This window comes from Taudactylus pleione, unplaced genomic scaffold, assembly GCF_031769625.1.
Source record: "Taudactylus pleione unplaced genomic scaffold, aTauple2 ptg000128l, whole genome shotgun sequence".
NCBI classification, from domain to species: domain Eukaryota; kingdom Metazoa; phylum Chordata; class Amphibia; order Anura; family Myobatrachidae; genus Taudactylus; species Taudactylus pleione.
The window spans coordinates 11,319,620-11,339,380 of record NW_028284530.1 but is presented as its reverse complement, the minus strand read 5'-3'; the positions used below and the strand labels follow the sequence as shown (position 1 = coordinate 11,339,380).

Below are 19,761 nucleotides of genomic sequence, written 5' to 3'. Positions count from 1 at the left end.
CATTTTAAGTTGAGAAAGTTTTTGGTTTATTTATCACAAGATTTTAACATTGGCACATTTTGAAAATAAGGAAATAGGTGACATGTGTGTATGTAATCCCACATCATGTCTTTATCGTGTCTTGTGGCCAAGATGTCACCTTTTTGTTCTCTTGAGCTAAATATATTGGCCAATAAACATAATATTCTTTTTAAGAGCATCACTGTTGTGCTGATAATTACTCGGTTATGTGCTCACCGCTTTGGATAATTGTGCATCTCTAGCTATGCCTATATAGCTATTTATATGTATTAAAGGCATGCTTCTCCAGTGCTACTCAAGGGAGAATCTTGGAGTGCTTTGAAATGACAAGATGCCATTATATGACACTATGTTAGAAGGTGAGATGTTAAATGACTGGGAGAAAGACGTTTTACTGGGCGCTTAATCCCTATTTATGTTTAGTGGCCTCTTCATGCAAAGTCTGTGCTGTTGGGAGAACAATAGCGATAGAAAGTAACACTGGAAAATAGGGCACAAAACAGAAGAATAAACGTGTGTGTACTTATTTTGCAGCTGTGTTGGTGTGGACGAAGATGAAGCCCCCGATATCGATATCTACCACTGTCCGAACTGTGAAAAAACCCATGGGAAGTCTACATGTGAGTACCCATCGCTTATATTGTCTGTACAATTGAAACAAATGAACATAGAAAAATGCTGCTCATTTAACAATGTCTGGATTAATGAACACAGTCTCTCAATTTAACACGGCAGCACTAGATTCAGATTTGTCCTATTAGGCTCAGGATAGTCATTACAAACTGCTGTGATCTTTACTGAGCAAAGAATAAGTAATGAGTTCTTGTGAGGTCACTAATGGTGGTAGGAAAAGTAAAAATTACATGCTCATTCCTGTGCAGGTAGTCTGTTTTCAGCTTAAAGATACCAGTACACATAAACGCAGGTGCTAGACTTGTCTGTTTCATTTATGTCATTGTGTGATAATGGGATAAAACATTTGTCGCTGATGTTCCTGCTGTTGCAGAATATGTTTGCACTTTGTCTGTTGATTTTCTCACTTTTTCCTCTAAGGTTTATTGGTTCATACTGAGCTTTGTATGAAAGGCCAGGATAGACTCAACATTAATTATCCTATGTGTGCCCACGTATCAGGGGTGTACAAATTAAATATAGATCAGGTGCCAGTCTGTCAATACTAGATGTTTTTTAAGGGATCTGAGAAGATGTGTATTCATTGGCATGAACAGAAATAATTTGAAAACTTTTAAAGGCCTGCAAACAAAATATGTGTTTTTCTTTAGCAGCTTGTGCACATTTTTTTTTATTGGGTTTTAGTGTTTTTTTTGCTGTTTTTGCTGATAGTGTGTGATTGATTGCCAGTGCTACTTGTAAACACAGTTGTGAAAGCAAAGGATGGGAAGGACTCTGCTTGTGAGGGAACTTACAATCTAATTGGAAATGGGCAAAACTAGGACCGGAGGAGTTTGACACAGATTGTGACCATAGCATTGGTGTACCATACTTGCGAATTCTCCCTGATCCTCATGGAGACTCCCTGAAATAGTAGCAATCTCCCTGACTTCCTGAAGAGTCTAGCAATCTCCCTGACTTCCTGAAGAGTCTAGCAATCTCCATGACTTCCTGAAGAGTCTAGCAATCTCCCTGGTTGCACCTTACCCACATTATGTAGCTGTTACTGTATGTACTTGGAAAAAAACAAACACAAATCAGAGATATATACATTCAGATGGTATAATCCGTGCCATTTCCTTGCATTGGCACATGCATTTTTCATATAAGGTTTCTCTTGTCCACTTATATGGAACCCCTTATACAACACAATACATGAGCAACCCCTGAAAGTATCAGTGTGTTTTCGTCAACAAATAGATTTTACTCATTGCTTTGGGGCTCATTTCATTTGGATAGAAGTCAAATTGTATGGTCAAGTATGATGTAGCAGTACACGTCCACTTTAACGCCGTGCTCATAGGTGTTGCAATTTCCCTGAAATGCTTTTTCAAAAGTAAGCAAGTATGCTGTGAGTGCGAGTGGTATAGATGGGAAGGAAGGCTCTTGTGAAGAGTATTTGAAGATTGGGGGAGACTATTCAGGTATAGTAGATAGATCGTTGTTGTCAAGAGAAGCAGAGGTTCAGCAGTATGGATAAGCATGAAAGTGTTTGTAAAATTTTGCTGTAAGTAGATGGTCGATCACTTTTGTGATAGAAGTCTAGGTGGATAGGTTGTACACATGCTTCTCAGAGGCACGGAGAGGGTAGAAATAGGTTTATGGTTAAAGTGAGATGGTTGGTGAATAGATTGTTTCTTGGATTGGTGATAAGAACATGTATAAAGGAGGATGGTAATGTGTCAGTAGAGCAGGCAGTTGAAACAGAATAGGGTCGAAGGGGCAGATTGTGGGGTTAGATGGTGAGATGATTGCAGAGACCTCATTAATGGTTACTGGGGAGAAAGAACTGTGTCTGGGGCCTGTCATGAGGAGATATCATGTGAAATAGGTGGCAAAGTCATGGCTGTGAGGAGGGAAGTGGGTGATGCGAGTGAGCAGTTAAGCGAGTTAAAGCAGGCCAAGTGCAGTCCGTGTCGGAAGACATTGTGGATATTAGAGAAGTCGGGTTGATTGAAGGGGTAGTGTTATAAGATGAAAGGATGAATGTCCATGTTGAAGTGAGACTTCCTCCAGTGCTGCTCAGCAGTGCAGGAGCACCTCAGCGGGTAGATGGTCTGTTTGGTCTGCCATGGATAAGGTATGGTTTTCAGAAGATTATGATGTGGTTACTGCAGCTACTTTGTAAGGCTGACATGAGAAAGATGCAACTAGATCAGGGCAGAACAGGATAGTTATAGGAGAGGGGAGTAGTCTTCGTGAAGATGAGATGTTTTAGGTGTTGCCTATGGAGTTGGTCAGTGCAAATATAGTTCCCTATAATTATTATGAGTTAATAAAATCTTGTAGACATACAGAAATTGAAGCAATTGTATAGAATTACATTGCAATTTCTTACCTCTGATACTGTAAGCTAAAAAAAACAAGAAAATAGATCTATTGTAAAAATTTTATTGTTTTTCTTTACCAATTTCTCAATATTTTTTTTTTTTCTCATGTTAACTCTTCTTGCTGAGAATTTAGGAGTATTGCACATTTCTTAGGGCTCTGTCTCACATCAGTTCTGAAGGACAGAAAGGGTTGCTGGAGCAGTAGTGACCAGCATGTTACTTTTGGAGCCACAAGAGGTCTCACTGTCCCTTTGTGTAGAAGCATCAGGTCACAAAGTACTATGCAATTTTAATTTCACACTATGATATAGCGTCTAGCTCAGATGCTACCATTTCCCAGCTGTCAATATGCTTGCACACTTCCAATCCAAATAATGATTGTATGTTTATAGGGTGGTTGTCGAATAGAATTTGTGCGGTGTTCTACATTTTTTATATGTGAATAACACTTCCAATCCACAAAGAATTACTAATTAGGAGTGACTAGTGCTGATGGACATCATCATCCGCATGTATTTGCACCTGTGGTCGGCTACCCACAAGTGGACTTGCTCGGACAGACGTATATGCATCTCTTGGCGTATATGCATCTGTTCACAATTACACTTGCAGGACCTTATTGTAGTTGGCACGTACTGTATACCTGAATCTCTTTTTGCCTTCCCCGCAAATGTGCACGGTCTACCATCTGCCCATCATCTCACAAAAGCTCTGCTCACTTTGCAATGGAAGCCACCTTGCAGCATAAAGCTATGCACTTCCCCTTAACAGTAGGTGTATGTTCCACAAATACAATTTCTTGATGTCACAATGTCACCTGAACATTTCCTTTGTTGCACTAAAGGTTTACAGATGACTCCCAATTAAGGCAAATGTCTAGATTTTTGCACTACTAGTTATAGGTACTGTGTACAGTTTGTTCTGGTAGATCAATGTCCAAGTTTGATTGGTTTGTATTTGTGTAAACATTTATGTACTGCATTGCCAGACTAAGTAGTTACCATATTAAAACTACTGTAAAATCCAGCAGCACATAATCCTGTTATAAAGCCCAGCCCATGGGCTTATTATTATTGTTGACCTTGGATTGTCATGTCTATTGCCACAATTGGTATATTTACATGAAAGTAGCATGAAAAGTGGCCCTTGCCACTGGATATGTCTGGGAATAAAATCATTTCATTGTTTTGTCAGACACATGGTGGAATTACTTATCTACTCAACCAATTCTTGTAATTTCAATTGTCTACAAGGTCGTCTGCAGAACTGGAGAGTCTGTCAGTCACAATATTATGTCATATATGTCATCGGATTATGACAATGCTTCAAAATGTTCAGATTGCTTTTTTCTTATTTATACCTTTTGTATGTTTTAATGAATATCTAGCAAGCTCTCCAACAGTTCAAGGACAGTCTTCTCTGCCTTATTCTCTATAGACACAGGCAGCAACAGTGTAACACACTTATCGTACTGAATTAAGATTCTGATCATTCGCCGACATCACTCAAACTATGTCACACAATTCATTACGGACTTAATAATTATAAATGAATAATGACAAGCAGAAAATGTTTTAGATTAACTTCATTTTGCTGCCGTATCTCAGGTTAGAGACCTTTGCATGCTCACCTGAGCTACTGTTTCAAGGGATATATATATATATATATATATATATATATATATATATATATATAGTCCACTGGCCTGGCACTCAATGCTCCTCAATATGTATGATACCTGGGTGCTCACATGAAGATTCAATAAAAATATTGATGTGAGAAGAAGCTGCATGCAGTCAGCCAAACACGATGCATCATTCCAGGTTTTTTTGAAAGTAGAATTTACTGCTGGTTTAGAACCAGCAGTAAAACTACTTTAAGGAAACCTGGAATGATGCACCATGTTTGGCTGACTGCATGCAGCTTCTTCTCACTCAGTGTATGTGTGTGTGTGTGTATATATATATATATATATATATATTTATATATATTTATTTATTTTCAGTATCAAAGAAGACGGAAATGAGAGACAAGCATGCCATCTTAATACAAATAGTGATCAAATAATTTATTATAAAGTACAGCCAAATAAAAATCCATCAAAACTGCATGTCACAAATGTATTAAGGCATCATGTATACTTTAGCAGCAGCCAGGTAAAGATATGCAATAAAGGCAGCTATGCATAACATTAATGCAGGAGATGGTAACATGTATACTTAGCAACAGCCTGGTGACAATATGCAATAAAGGTCAATGGCCCAAAGGCCGTTTCGGTGTTCCTACACCTTCATCATGTGCACAATCAGAACATAACAATAAGCCATATTTAAAGAGAAGTGGGCGCCAACCTGAATTGAGCAATGGTACTCACCTGTAGCATACATCACCTATTGCGTGCGAGATGCCGCGTCCCGGAAGTGTCATACCGGCTGAAGACAGGCATGTCGCGCAACTGACATCATCACGCCAAATTTGTTTAGCAAGTATACTATTTAAGGCATGGGGAGAGAATTAAGCTGGCCATACACCAGGCCAACTTTCCTCCAACCATCCACTAGTTGGTTGATTGGAATGAAAATCCGGTAATGCATGGGAGCAAATGACAATCAGACATTTGCTCCCAAACACCGGAAAAACGATTTAACCAATTTGCCTGAATTACCTTTCTCGTGTTTTCTGGTGTTTGGGTGCAAATTACTGATTGTCATTTGCTTCCATACAATACCGGATTTTTATTTATTCCAATCAACCAACTAGTTGGATGGTTGGAGGAAAGTTGTTCTGGTGTGTGACCAACATTAGTTTTAAAAACTGCTGATAGGGAAAAATATAACACCGTGCAAGGTAAAATGTATGGAAAGGTACCAGCAAATGAATAACTAAAATAAACCTAAAATTAAATTAATTTTTTTTCGTTTTTGCTCTTTGTAACAGCTGCAATCTCAAAATCAAAAAATTGCTCCCTTTAGATTTATGCCAATTTTCTACTCTTTTAAGTGCAGTGAGCACCCCCATATTCTTCTCTCCCAACACAATTCATTAATTTACTTACTAATAACAAGGTGTTCATGTAGATTTAATTTGGTTTCTTGATTGCCTCATTTGATCTTGCCTATATTTTCTTGTATATTATCCAGCCTTCTTTCTTCTTGCTGTTGGGGGACAACAAGAGATGATCTCCGCATCATGCATTCTTTTAGTAGTATGTTTAAAGAACAGTCACAGGATTATTCAGCATTCCCAGCAGCCAGTTTTAAAACTGGGCTATCTGATTCCCTATGTCACCAATGGCTACCTATATGGTGCTAGGTACCATAACTTGTGAAGGACTGATGTGCGAGATCAGTGCAATTGGGTGTACCTCAACTCAACTCTCTGTTGTAAGACCAAGCACTCATGACTACGCAACTTGTCTTTAGTTGATATTGCCGAATGGGAATCCTTCGTTCTCTACCATGGACACACTTCTTTAGCGTCTTTTACAAGTACCAACACTGATATATACAAATACTGAGGTCAATTAATATAACCTGCGTGATCCACGGCCGGCTGAGTGACCATGAGGTCACTTAGGCCGGCCATTGCAGTTCAGGAAAAGGGGGAAGGAAATCTCTGTCAGCCGACGGATATCCTGGCCTCTTTTCTTCCCCCCAAATGGCGACAACACGCCTCCGTTTTGGGAAGCCGAGGCCGTCGCCACCCCGTTCCTGCCCAGAAACGGCAGCAGACTGTCAATCACCTATATCTACCACATCCAGTAATTATATGCAGCGATAAGTGATTACATGGTCCCAGGGGCATACAGGTAGCCTGGCTCATTCTGCATTACCTTGTCACAGGCTTCCTTCTGTATTTGTCTTGCGTGACTGTGTTGCCTTTTAGATCTCCCATATTGTCTAGTGTTAAAATGCTCTGTTGCCTTTGTTTACAATTCACCTGCTCTGCCTTGTCCATTACGGCTTTGTTTGCCTCTCTCTTATGCGACTTGTGTTTATTTGATCGATATTCCTCTGAGTGCAGCTTCTTTCTCTGCACTAAACAACTATCTGCATTACATCAAATCTTCTTTTGCAGGGCATCCATAATACTACAACTACTAGCAAACATAATGGCCCTATATAGTACTACAACTAAGCAAAGGGAGCCTTAGGGGCTCACATACTAAAATAGAGTTTACAGGCTACAGATGCTGTGTAGGGGCAGAATATTAACAAAACATTGATAAGTGAAGCTTGTAATGCTCGGATCATATATGAAAATGTCTTTGTTGTTGTCCTCTTTGATATTGCTCTGATCCTAGTGGATTCAAGTGAGATAAGGTGTGTTCTTTTGGTAACTAATGTTTGTAGTCACTCATTTCATTGCTTTTTGCAGCATTACTGGATATATGTTTCTCTCTGGGCCTCCGATGAATGCGGTTTGTTGTTATCTGTTTACCAGTTGGCTTTATAAGCTAGTATGATCGTGTTGTTTTTCCTTCTGTCCTTTCTGTTGTTGTCAGTAGCTAAATTTTTCATCTGCTCTGTATCCTACTATTGTTCTGGGCTGAGTATATATGTTCTGGCAATTGTCTGGCAGTTTATTGAGGAACTTTCCCCATCGCTTGCTCTTGCGTTCTCTTTGTCGCTCTCTCTCTGTCTCTCGTTTTACAGTTCACCCCTCCCCATTCATTGTCTATATAAGAATCTTTACCTCTGTGCTCGTTCAAAATGGTTTCTTATTTGGCATTAGACCCTAGTAGCTGTGCTATAATGCTTGAGCTTCGACCTGGTTAGGTGAGAATGCCAGTGATTAGAGATGTGCACTGACCCCCGTGTTTTGGTTTTGGATCTGGATCTCCCCTGGTTTTGCATCTGGATTGGTTTTGCCAAAACCTCACCTCCGTGTTTTGTTTTTCGGTTTTGGTTTTGGATCTGGATTTTTTCTTAAAATCATAAAAACAGCTAAAATCACATAAAATGGGCATTTTTTTGTTCCTACGGTATTATTAACCTCAATAACATTTATTTCAACTCGTTTCCAGTCAATTTTGACCACCTCACAGCTCACAATATTTATTTTTTCATCTAGTTAAGGGCTAAAAGGTTGCATCCAGCTAGCTGGCTCAAAACTGAGTGATAAATAGAGTTGAGGACTGTGCAAAGATGGTGGTTGGGTTACCCCTTGAGCATTGAAGTTGATAATTGATACAATCACTGGCTGAAGTAAGAATTGATAGCTGATAGTTGGCTCAGCCACTGGCTGAAGTAAGAATAGTTGATACTTGATAATTGGTGCAGCCACTGGCTGAAGAATTGATAGTTGATAATTGGTGCAGCCCTTGGCTGAAGAATTGATAATTGGTGCAGCCACTGGCTGAAGTAAGAAGAGTCGATACTCGATAAATTGGCGCAGCCCTTGGCTGAAGAATTGATAATTGGTGCAGCCACTGGCTGAAGTAAGAAGAGTCGATACTTGATAAATTGGCGCAGCCCCTGGCTGAAGAATTGCTAATTGGTGCAGCACCTGGCTGAAGAATTGCTAATTGGTGCAGCCCCCGGCTGAAGAATTGCTAATTGGTGCAGCCCCTGGCTGAAAAATTGCTAATTGGTGCAGCCCCCGGATTAAGAATTGCTAATTGGTGCAGCCCCTGACTAAAGAATTGCTAATTGGTGCAGCCCCTGGCTGAAGAATTGCTAATTGGTGCAGCCTCTGGATGAAGAATTGTTAATTTATGCAGCCCCTGGCTGAAGAATTGATAGTTGATAGTTAATTGTTGATGCAGTCTTCGGGCTGAGTAGTAGTGGAATACAGAGCTATGGTTAGTCCTGCAACAGCCTTGAGGCCTGGAACTCTTGGCATGTTGCGGCCATTATAGCCTTGAGGGCTGGTGAGGAGTGACGACAGCTGGCCTTTGGGCCGAGAAGCAAGATGTGGCCTTTGGGCTGTGTAGCAGCCTTAAGGGCTGAGAACCCTTGGCTGAATGTCACTGTTGTGCGACTTGTGCCGTCGGGTTGACACAACAAGCAGCAATTGGTTCAGAATTTTCTTTAAAAAAAATGAAAGGGGCATGCAGGAGATGCTGTCTGTGGCCATTACAATTTCTGGACATTCATAAACCATAACATTAAAAATGTCAGACAGCAATGCCCCAACCAACACATAATGGAAAGGAAAAAGGTGCAATTGTCCTTGGGCCCTCCAACCCACCCTTATGTTGTATATATGAAACAGGACATTCACAGTTTAACAAGCCAATCACTTCAGCGACAGGGACTGCCACTTGTGGCTGAAATGATTGGTTTGTTCGGACCTCCCACAAAACAAGCTGCCAATGCGCAGTGGACATTGGTGGCAATGATCCCATACACAAACTGGCTTTACAATACATTAGATTAGATGTCGTCATTGTCATCCCCATCAGTGTGTGCATCCTCCTCTTCTTCACACAATATGAATTCGTCCCCGCTGGAATCCACCATTACAGACGCTTCTGTATTTTTTGGACTTAAGTGCTGGTAAAGGTCTTCCTTGTGGAATTTGTTATTAATTTTGATGAACATCATCTTTTCCACATTTTGGGGAAGTAACCTCCTACGACGATCACTGACAAGGTTCCCGGCTGCGCTGAAACTCTTTCAGAGTACACACTGGGGGGTGGGCATGTTAAGTACAGCAAAGCCAGTTTGTGTAAGGGCCTCCAAATTGCCTCTTTTTCCTGCCAGTAGTGAAACGGAGTGTCTGACATGCCTATTTGGAATGCTATCCCTAAAATAGTCATCCACCATTCTCTGAATGGTGACCGCATCAGACAAAGTCATGGTAGACATGTCACTCATTGTAGGCAGTTCTTTCAGACCCAACCAGATGTCATTAGATTTTGCTGACTGATCTGCATAACCACCAGCAGTGGATCTCTTAGGAAAATGTAGTTTTTTCCTGGCAGCTGTAGAAACTGAAGGAGGAGATGCTGCCGTGTCACGTTCCACTTGAGCTGACAATTTTTTCACCACCAGCTCTTTGCATCTTTTCAGATTTATGTCCATTGGAAAGAAAGACACAAGGTATGACTTAAACCTAGGATCAAGTATGGTCGCCAAAATATAGTGATCTGATTTCAAGAGATTGACGACCCTTTGATCCAGTTGAAGCAAATGAAGGGCTTGATCAACAAGTCCCACATACTTAGCGGAATCACTCCATTTCAGCTCCTCCTTCAGTTTCTCTAGCTGCATTTGCAAAAGTCTGATTAGGGGAATGACCTGACTCAAGCTGGCAGTGTCTGAACTAACTTCACGTGTGGCAAGTTCAAAGGGTTTGAGAACCTTGCACAGCACAGAAATTATTCTCCACTGCGGTTGAAGGTGCATTCCCGCTCCTTTTCCTATGTCATAGGCCGTAGTGTAGCTTTGGATGGCCTTTTTCTGCTCCTCCATTCGCTGAAGCATATGGAGGGTAGAATTCCACCTAGTTACTACCTCTTGCTTCAGCTGATGGCAGGGCAAATTCAACAGTTCTTGCTGGTTCTTCAATCTCCAAAACGCAGTTGCTGAATGTCGAAAATGTCCAGAAATCTTTTGGGCCTCTGAGAGCATCTCCTGGCTGCACCTGTAATTTTTTTTAAAATATTGCACCACCAGATTACTTGTGTGAGCAAAACATGGGATGTGATCGAATTCGCCCACATGTAATGCTCGCATAATATTGGTGGCATTGTCAGAAATCACAAATCCCGAGGAGAGTCCAAGTGGGGTAAGCTATTTTCCAATTATTTCCCTGAGCTTTTCTAAGAGGTTCACAGCAGTATGCCTCTTAGTGAAACCGGTGATGTACAGAGTAGCCTGCCTCTGAATGAGCTGGCATTTGTTAGATGCTGCTGTTGCTGTTTGCACAGTTTGAGGCAGTATACCTACCCGGTGGGCTGACAGAGTCATGTAATCTTTAGTTTGCCCTGTCACACTTGTCCACATATCTGTGGTTAAGTGGACAGTGGGCACAACGGCAATTTGGAGGACAGTAATATGTTACTTTTTAATGCCCTTGTACAGATTGGGAATTGCTATTCTAGAGAAGTGGAATCTAGAAGGCACATTGTAGCGAGGACACAGGACCTCCATTAACTGGGTAAAACCCACTGCATTAATGGCGGACACTGGACGCACATCTAATATCAGCATAGCTGTTATGACTGTGCAGCTGGGTGTTTGCTGTCATACTTGTTCGCCAATGCAATGGACTGTGTGACAGTCAATTATTTAGTTGAACTTCTTGAACTACTAAAAGTAGTCTTCTTCCTGGTCCCCTTCTGGGATGAAGAACCACTTATAGCAACAGCAGGCGTAACACTCAAGGATCCTTCTGAGGAACAACGTATAGGAGAGGAGTCAGTCCTTATGATATTGGATGCAGGACTACTTTCGATCACGAATGAGGGTGTTGATGATGATGCAGGTGTTGGTGCTGGATATTGCAGGTACTTGGATCCAGATAGAAGGGAGCAGCTTGGTGACACTGGACTGATTGTTGTTTCTTATTTTTGTCCCCAAAGTTTCAATACCCTTTCTGATTTGATGAATGCGCTGCAAGTGATGTAACACGGAGGAGGTTCCAAGATGGTTAACGTCCTTACCTCTATTCACTGTTACTTGGCAATGGTCACAAATGGCTTGGCAAAGGTTGTCCAGATTTGGACAATGGTGGAAATGATTCCACACATGAGAAGTGGATTTTTTGGTCCTTTGCCCAGGCATGGCAGCAATGCAATTTTCCCACCATGGGCAACAACTGTTGTCTGATTTACAGTTTTTACACAAACCTCCTCGCCATCATCAACATCCTCATCATCCTTGTTGTTTTCGCCAACTAGATAAATATCCTCCTCGTGCAATTCCACAGAAGCATCCTCGATATCTACGTCAGAAGGCACACAAATGGTGGAAGGAGGATCCTCTTCAAGTACAGTATTAGAAAGGTCAGGCTCACGCATGGCAATCGCGGACACACTTGGACTTTCCTCAGGGATTTGTGACTTTTCTGAGCACACAGTTGGTTCCGGTGTCTTACTCGTCTTAACAATTTAAATTTTTTTTGTGCCTCTCCTACAGGCAGAGGGGCTTAAATTATCATTAGCACCATCAGGCATAAATACAGGCCAATGCCTTATCCTTTCCTTGCCACCTCGTGTAGTGAATGGCATATTGCCAATTTTTTGTTTCTCTAAAGCTAACTTACCTTTAACGCTTATTTTATTTATCAGGGTAAAAGTTTTTTTTTTTTTTTTTTTACATGGCCTGACTTAAACCCTGGTGCATCAGTCTTCATAGATTACGTTGACGGCCTTGCATCGTCATCATGACTGCTGCCGGCAGCTACAAGACTGGTATATGGATCCTGCTCTCCTGTAATGTGACTGTCCTCCATACTCACTGCGGTCTTACGGCAGTTTCACCAAGCAATTATAGTGCAGCTCAGTTGTGGCTAACGCACACAACCAAAAAATTGTTTACATTTTTTAACTGGTGGTGTAACTAACAAGCAAATAAAAAATTGTTTTTATTTTTTCACTGGTGGTGTGGCAAACATGCACACACCAAAACATTGTTTTTATTTTTTCACTGGTGGTGTGGCAGGCTAACACGGACACACCAAAAAATTGTTCGTTTTTTTCACACTGGTGGTGAACCCCTGAAAGAGGCAGCAGCCCCTTGACAGACAGCAGCACAGCACCCCTGCGCACCTACGCTGATGACAATTTTGTTTCACACTGGGGATAAAGAGCACCCCTTATGGACAGAGCACCCCGTGGACAACACAGCAGAACAGCCAGCCTCTATGGACAACAGCCAGCTAGCCCCTATGGACTACAGCCAGCCAGCTCCTATGGACAGGACAACAGCCAGCCCCTGTATAATGGACAACAGCAAGCCAGACCCTATATATGGACAACAGACGCCGGCCCCTATGGATGGACAGGACAATCTCAGTGACTCACAACAGCCAGCCGGCCCCTATATGGACAACAACCAGCCCCTATGGACATTAAGCAAAGCAACAACTGTAGGATGCACAGCTCCCAGCTCCCTCCCTCTTTACTCTCCACAGCTGGAATGAAAAATGGCGGCGATCGTGGGACCTTTATAGAATCCAAACCTCGCAAGAATCCGAAAGCGGGATGATGACGTTTTTGCCTCGTTTTTAGATCTGAGGCAGGCGGGAAAACCCGAGCCGGCTCGGATCTGACTCTGATCCCCTAAGTTCGGGTGGGTTCGGATCTCTGAGATCCGAACCCGCACATCTCTACCAGTGATACTTTGAAACTGGGATATCTTTAGCTGGTTTGTATTGCACGGATTTAGCTGTGGCTTGTGGTCTCTTTCTGCTGTTCTGTGCCAAACAGTGTAATAATGGAATTTTTCACATCCCACTACTGCAGCCAACAGCTAAGTCTGTGCTTAACTAATCTATGTCGGTGCCATGGAATGCCACACCCAGACTACTGGCTTACCTTCATGCCCCTTGGCTTTGTTGTGACACATCAACTTGATTACCTGCACTTGTCTTCTATATCATATAAATAGCCTATAATGTTATTTTGATTTGCTTATTTATGAGTTTTTTGGAAGTCTCAAAAGCTTTCTGAGTGTTGGAAGCCCATGTCTATTTTGGGTGCTTTTTTTGAGCAAGGTTAGAAGGGGCAGTGATTTGTACTAATCCCTTATACAATGTAGCCAAAAAGTCGAACACCCGTTACACAATCTCTAACCCTTGTAGATGCATGGTTCTATTTGTGTGACTGTTTTCCTTGGTTCTGGTTTTATACAGTCACTGCTGATTATGTGACCAAGATATGACACATCTGGTAGTTCTATTTGGATTTTGGCAGGATTAAGCTTCTGCTGTTTCTCTTTAGCAGTTCATGCAGGTTCACATAGAGCCCAGCCCTTGTTTTCCCATACAACAGGATATTATTAATGGTTACTTCTCCCAATGTAGGCCAGTATACAGACTGGGCACTAAATAAATTTACTTCTACCAGTCATCCATGTTGGTAGTGTGTATGGTACTCTGTTATTAGGTCTCTTGGGTCTGTTTAGATCAGGTATGAAGCAATGTACAGCACTCCAGCTGCTGCGGAACTATACATCACAAGCATGCCCTGCCACAGTTTTTAAAAGATTTCCAATGCGAAAAGCAAAATTTGAACAATGGAGGCGATTCAATTCAGTGCGGTTTGAATAGCACCAGGATGGAGTTCCCGAAGCTTTTCAATTGACCGTGCTGTGCCCTACACTTAGTCGGGAGATGGCGTTTGCTGCACTTAAGCCAGGTGTTAAGGTTGTGGTATCCGGAATTTTCCGACTTAAGTGTTTGTCATGATGCTATTAGCGCACGCGCTTAGCCGGAAAGCAGCATCGCGGCCCTAGTTTAGTTGGATTTCTGCAAGTACCTCAGGAGAGCACGAGCGGAAATCCTCTAGTCGGGGCTTTACAGTGTGGTCAATTAAATAGCTCCTTCCCGGAGCTATTAAACTGTACACTGAATTGAATCGCCCCCAAAGTCGTGTTAGCTGATTGAATTAAGAAAAAATAAAATGTTAAAATACTCTTATAGTATTTAAAAATATAATTTTAATTTGGACGGTGAAGCTTAGGTTTAAACTGCAGTCAGTGAACAAGAGATGCAACCCCAAAATCAAATCCGCATGTATTGAAGGTTTTATCACTAACTTGTTTGTGCCCCAGTTAGTTTCGATGGAGTATTAAAACCGTTTTAAATTTTCGAGCATCTCCTTCTAATTAATTTTAGCAGGTTAAGTGCCTTGCAAGCTTTAAAAGCTAAAATTGCTGGAGGTTTGTTTCTTTGACATGGACGTCCACTATCTTTGTACATTTGTATCAGCATTTCCGTGTATAACTTCCTATTATAACCATATCTTACCTTAGTTGTTTTGTTTCATCAAGAGCACATTTTCTACTTTTTGTAGAACATGAGTATAATTGTGCAGGGCTATGTAATTTACAGTTGTGCCTGTGTCTAGCTTTATATTTATTATTTGCTTAGTGCATATCTTTAGTACTCTATGTTCTCATCTTTTTCTCCCTCTTTTTTTAGCTGCCCCTATCTTTTCTCATATTCTCATTTTGCATCACTCTCGGGTATATTTTCGTACTAATTGCACTGGTAACTAACCTTTTCTACCAAAATTTTCTGCAGCACAAAATGCGTTACCAACGCAATTCACAAAAGGAGACTCCTGCGGCGGTAACCCATAGTAACTGTGTACACTCACAAAATCCCATGCCAGTAGCTTAATCTTTCGGTGGTAGGTGCCTTTAAAAAAGTGCCGATGTACACCATAACAGGTGCAGATTGTCATTCTTGTGCTAAGCTGCGGGGTGTAATTCAAATTTTAAATATACCCCTCAGTAGTCATTGGAATCATTTACAGGTAGTCAGTGACATTTTTCATGCCGGATACTGCATGAGAAGCTCCCAGTACTGCCAACACTGAAATGGTTGAAGCCCTGACACTGGAGCTAAGACATGTAAATGGCCAGCCCAGCATATGACATATAAATGTGTTCATGTGTAAATATACTACATATATATTAAAATGTGTATTAAAATGTTAAGTGCCTTTGTATGTAAAGCCTGGTACTGAGCACCAGACACAAAGTATGCAAAATGTGTATATATTTAACAGTGTGTTTAACGTGTTGAAATATATTTGTGTATTTAAAAGTAAAATGCATTTACCATTCCCTTTATGGTCTAGGGAAACCTGGAGCCCTACATTGGCTACTGGCTTCCCCAGTGCCCCTCCCAGGGAATCAGAATGTCTTCCCCTGCAGCATCATGACTCAAAGTAAGATCAGGAGGTACAGGGAGAACTGGCCAGCACAGCCAGCTAATTGTTTCACTGGAGCTCCAAAGAGCTCTCACTCCATGGCCAGTAGACTGATGCCCGGGGATCTTGTCATCCAGCCTACATTTGTCCAGAAAAGGTCATAAGGTACCTCAGCAGAATCCTAGAAGTAAGTCTTGGAGGGAACCCATCCCTTGCTCCAGACTTGCCAGTGTCTAGGGTGTGGTTTTCTTTTCAGGTGGTCTCGGACACAGGAGTGACCACTCCCCACTATCCAGTAGAGACCATGTTAAATGTGTGCATGCACAGTACATGCAAAAAAGGTTGTTTAAGAGACCCAGGGTGGGCTTAACCCCCTGTGGTATTGTGTGCTAGAACTGGATAAAAAGAGGGCTTGTGAGCTCTGAATGTGTGTATCCTCTGACTATCCAGTGATGATTGTACTTCTGAAGAATATCTGTATGATGTGATTGTCTCAAGCACCCTCAACAAGGCACTTGTCTATTTAAAGACATTTGAGCAATAAATACCTTGCCATAAGTTTATATACTTGTATCCTGTGACTACTAGAGTAGCACCAAATGCTTTTCTGGATTGAGCCCAGTGTCTCCAAGCTCCGGCCCTTTGCCAGCTACAGTGCAGACTGGTTCATAGTGAGGCACCAGTGAGAATTAGTCAATACCAACAAAGAGGTGTTGCAGCAACGTGACCACACATACCCAGAAGTAGATGGTTGCAAGTGCCAGTAGGAGCCTAGTGGTGGCAGTGAGTTACCCACCCAAATGTCATTTGGAGGAGTCAATGTCAGGTGGTTACTGTCAGAGAGAGGGGTCATTCCAAGTCAAATGAAACAATTTTGAAGATCGTCCCAACCTGCTGATCGTGCACTGCAGAGTCAGTGATGCTTGTATACACCCCCATACTACTGCTACTATTGCATATTGTGAACAAAAATTTATCCAAAGTTAGTCTGACATATATGCTAACCTACATTGCCAGGTTGCCATGGTGACTAAGATTTCAGTCCAAGCGACTAGAATTTGCTGTGGCCTGCAGTCTACTACAGTTTGTTCGAGAATGCCTGAGTCTATACCATGTGAGTGATGAAAGGGAGGTTTCCTCGCTGCGTGTAGCAATAGACAGTCATGATGAAGGAGATCCCGCCCCCATTTCTGGATTGGTGAAGGTAGTTCTTCTAGTCTTGACTGGTCAATATCAAATTTCCCACTACGGAGCTCGGATCATCTCTGCCAAACCCAGTCTGAGCATCATGGTTGCCTCTGTGACAACGGGCCACACTGCACCTTTATTGACTGCACTGGCACTACCATCACCTGCACTTCTAGCACTGACAGCATTCTTGTCTTACATAGCCCTGGGATACCACTATTATAGTGACATCAGCCCTCCAGCGCTCTTCTACCTGGTGGGCGCAATGTGACTATCAGATGTGGTGTTACACACAGGGCTGTCACTATCCAATCCAAATAGTTTTGCCATTCTGTTTAGCGTCCTGTATGCTCCTCCGTCAGGAGCAAAGATCATGAGCTGCCCAAGCACTGCTGATGAGAATCTGTGGCTCTAATTATGCTGCTGGAACTGTGAGTCTCTCACAGCTCAGTCCACCAAGCACCTCATTCAGAGGCGGTCGTTAGTTGCAAGCGGTCGCACTGAATCAGGGTGATGGGTGATGGTCACGATGGTCAAGATCATCGGGGCTTACGACCAGACCATAAATTTCGGTCTGGGCACTCGTAAGCCCCAGGGAGCTTCCTGCTTTGATCGAGCAGGAAGCTGCCCACTGACATCATTGCTGATGTCAGTTGGGCCGCCCCCAAACGGCAAGCGTTCTGGCGGGAATGCCTCCGTTTGGGCAGGCATGCCCCCTGCCTGCCTCCCAAATGGGGCAAGCTGTCACTCACCATTGACCGCTCGCCCCGTCTGCTGCGAGACCCCTAGCGACGGAGCATTCGTCGCTAGCCGGGTCTCGCGCATGCTCAGCGCTTGCGACCGACTCTGAATAACTCCCCAAGTGTGTACTGCCATGAGGTCTTCATTTCCAGTTACCAATTTGCAAATTCTCCCTGTCTCCTACATGCCCCAAGTGCAGTTTCTTTTAGGAGACAACACAGTGTGAGTGAGCGATACTCTCCAGCGGCTCATGACTACTGCTGGGATCCTGAGCTGCTAGTACCACTGGTGAGAAGCTGCGTTCCTTCTTAGACCAGAGATTAAAATGTTATCTTTTATTATGCTGCTGGCACAGTGAACGGAATCGGTATGATATCCCGGCTGCCGCATGGCCGGGAGATCGAATCCCGGCAGCGGCAGCCCGACAACGCTGGAAATCCCGTTCGTGGTAAGGTAAGTATCTACTAATCTAACCTAACCCCCCTAACCCTCCTTAGGGGCGCCTAACCCTAACCTCCCCCCCTGTGCCTAACCCTAATCCCCCCTCTAAGTGCCTAACCCTAACCCCCCCTCTAAGTGCCTAACCCTAACCCCCCCTTCCCCGCTGCCTAAACCTAAGTCCCCCGGGGGGTGCCTAACCCTAAGTCCCCCCCGGGGGTGCCTAACCCTAACCCTCCCTCCCCCTAGCCTAACCCTAACCCTCCCGAGGGGGTGCCTAATCCTAAGTCCCCCCGGGTGACCTAAACCTAACCCTCCCCCCCCCCCCCCGCAGCTGTCCGCTCGCGGCGCCCGGCATCCGCTCGATCGGGATGCGGGGCGCTTGTCTCCAGGCGTCGGGGAAATGAGCGGCGTCTAGATATAGACGCCGGTCATTTATCCCACGGCAGGATAAAGCAGTCGGGAAACAGGCTGCGGGGATTCCAGCAGCCGGCTTCCCGATTGTATACCATATGGAGAGAATATACGTAGTGTAAGAAAAATGCTAAATTTTATTTTTATGTAAAGTTTTCAAAAATCCGTCAAAAACGCACAACCAGCATATTTTGAAATCGCCATAGCAGCTCTCCTCATTAAGCTAGATAGGTGGGAGTGGTGTCATTTTACTGTGTTTTTTATGCCCTTTCCTATGATATACAATTTTTCCAATTTCGAAATTACATTTTTGATCATGATTATCTCAAACAGTGCATTGACAAAAAATGTATAGTCTATAGTCTATAGTAAATAGTCTATACTAATGTTTAAATGTTTGTCAAAATTTAAAAGTGGGAGGATAATGGGTTCATAGTTAAAAATAATTTTAGCAGGAGCAGGCACTACGTTTGAAAAAAAATCAGGGCCTACTTTTAAATCCAATATGAAGGAACAACTAAAATTAGCCTAACACTCAATATTTGAATTAAATGTAAATTCTCTTAATTACTTTTTGTCAATGTCTACATGTAAGAATATATAATATAAATATTATATATTCTCACATGTAGAGATTGTCAAAAAGTAATTAAGAGAATTTACAAAAGTTCAAATATTGTAGGCCTAATTATAAAAGTTCCCATATGACTTTATTAACAATGAATAATGCTTGCAAGAAAATAAATAATGATCTTCAATACTGTTAATGCATTGTTTATGAATCATGCTCATGAATCAATGGTCAGGAATCATGCTCAGTATTGCAGGTCACAGCGCATAGGAAAAGGCCCCTGTGATCGAGTTGGCGGCACAGTCAAGAGACTGGCAGCTAGAGCCAGCCTACAACGTCCATATGAGAACCACATCCTCACGCCTCTCCAACTTTATGAATGGGTAGTAGAAAATATATCTGGAATTAATTTGACGTTCACAATGCAAGAAGACTATATTGAGTCTGAAACATTTTTGAATGAACGTTTCAGCCAGTCAGTAACTATTCAGGGAACACAACAGTATCATGCTTTTATACCTGTTGATTCAAGTACATCAAAATATCGAAAACTACAA

At 42.4% G+C, this 19,761-nt stretch overlaps 1 protein-coding gene across 2 annotated transcripts in view; it reads left to right on the top strand.

Moving 5' to 3' along the window:
- The window catches only part of PHF2 (PHD finger protein 2), a 305,842-nt gene that overhangs the window by 140,201 nt on the left and 145,880 nt on the right, over positions 1 to 19,761 (top strand). For both annotated transcript variants that reach the window (XM_088472727.1, XM_088472726.1), the window contains exon 2: positions 556 to 641. In XM_088472727.1, the coding sequence (XP_088328853.1) occupies positions 556 to 641 (86 nt within the window). The remainder of the gene's footprint in view (positions 1 to 555; positions 642 to 19,761) is intronic.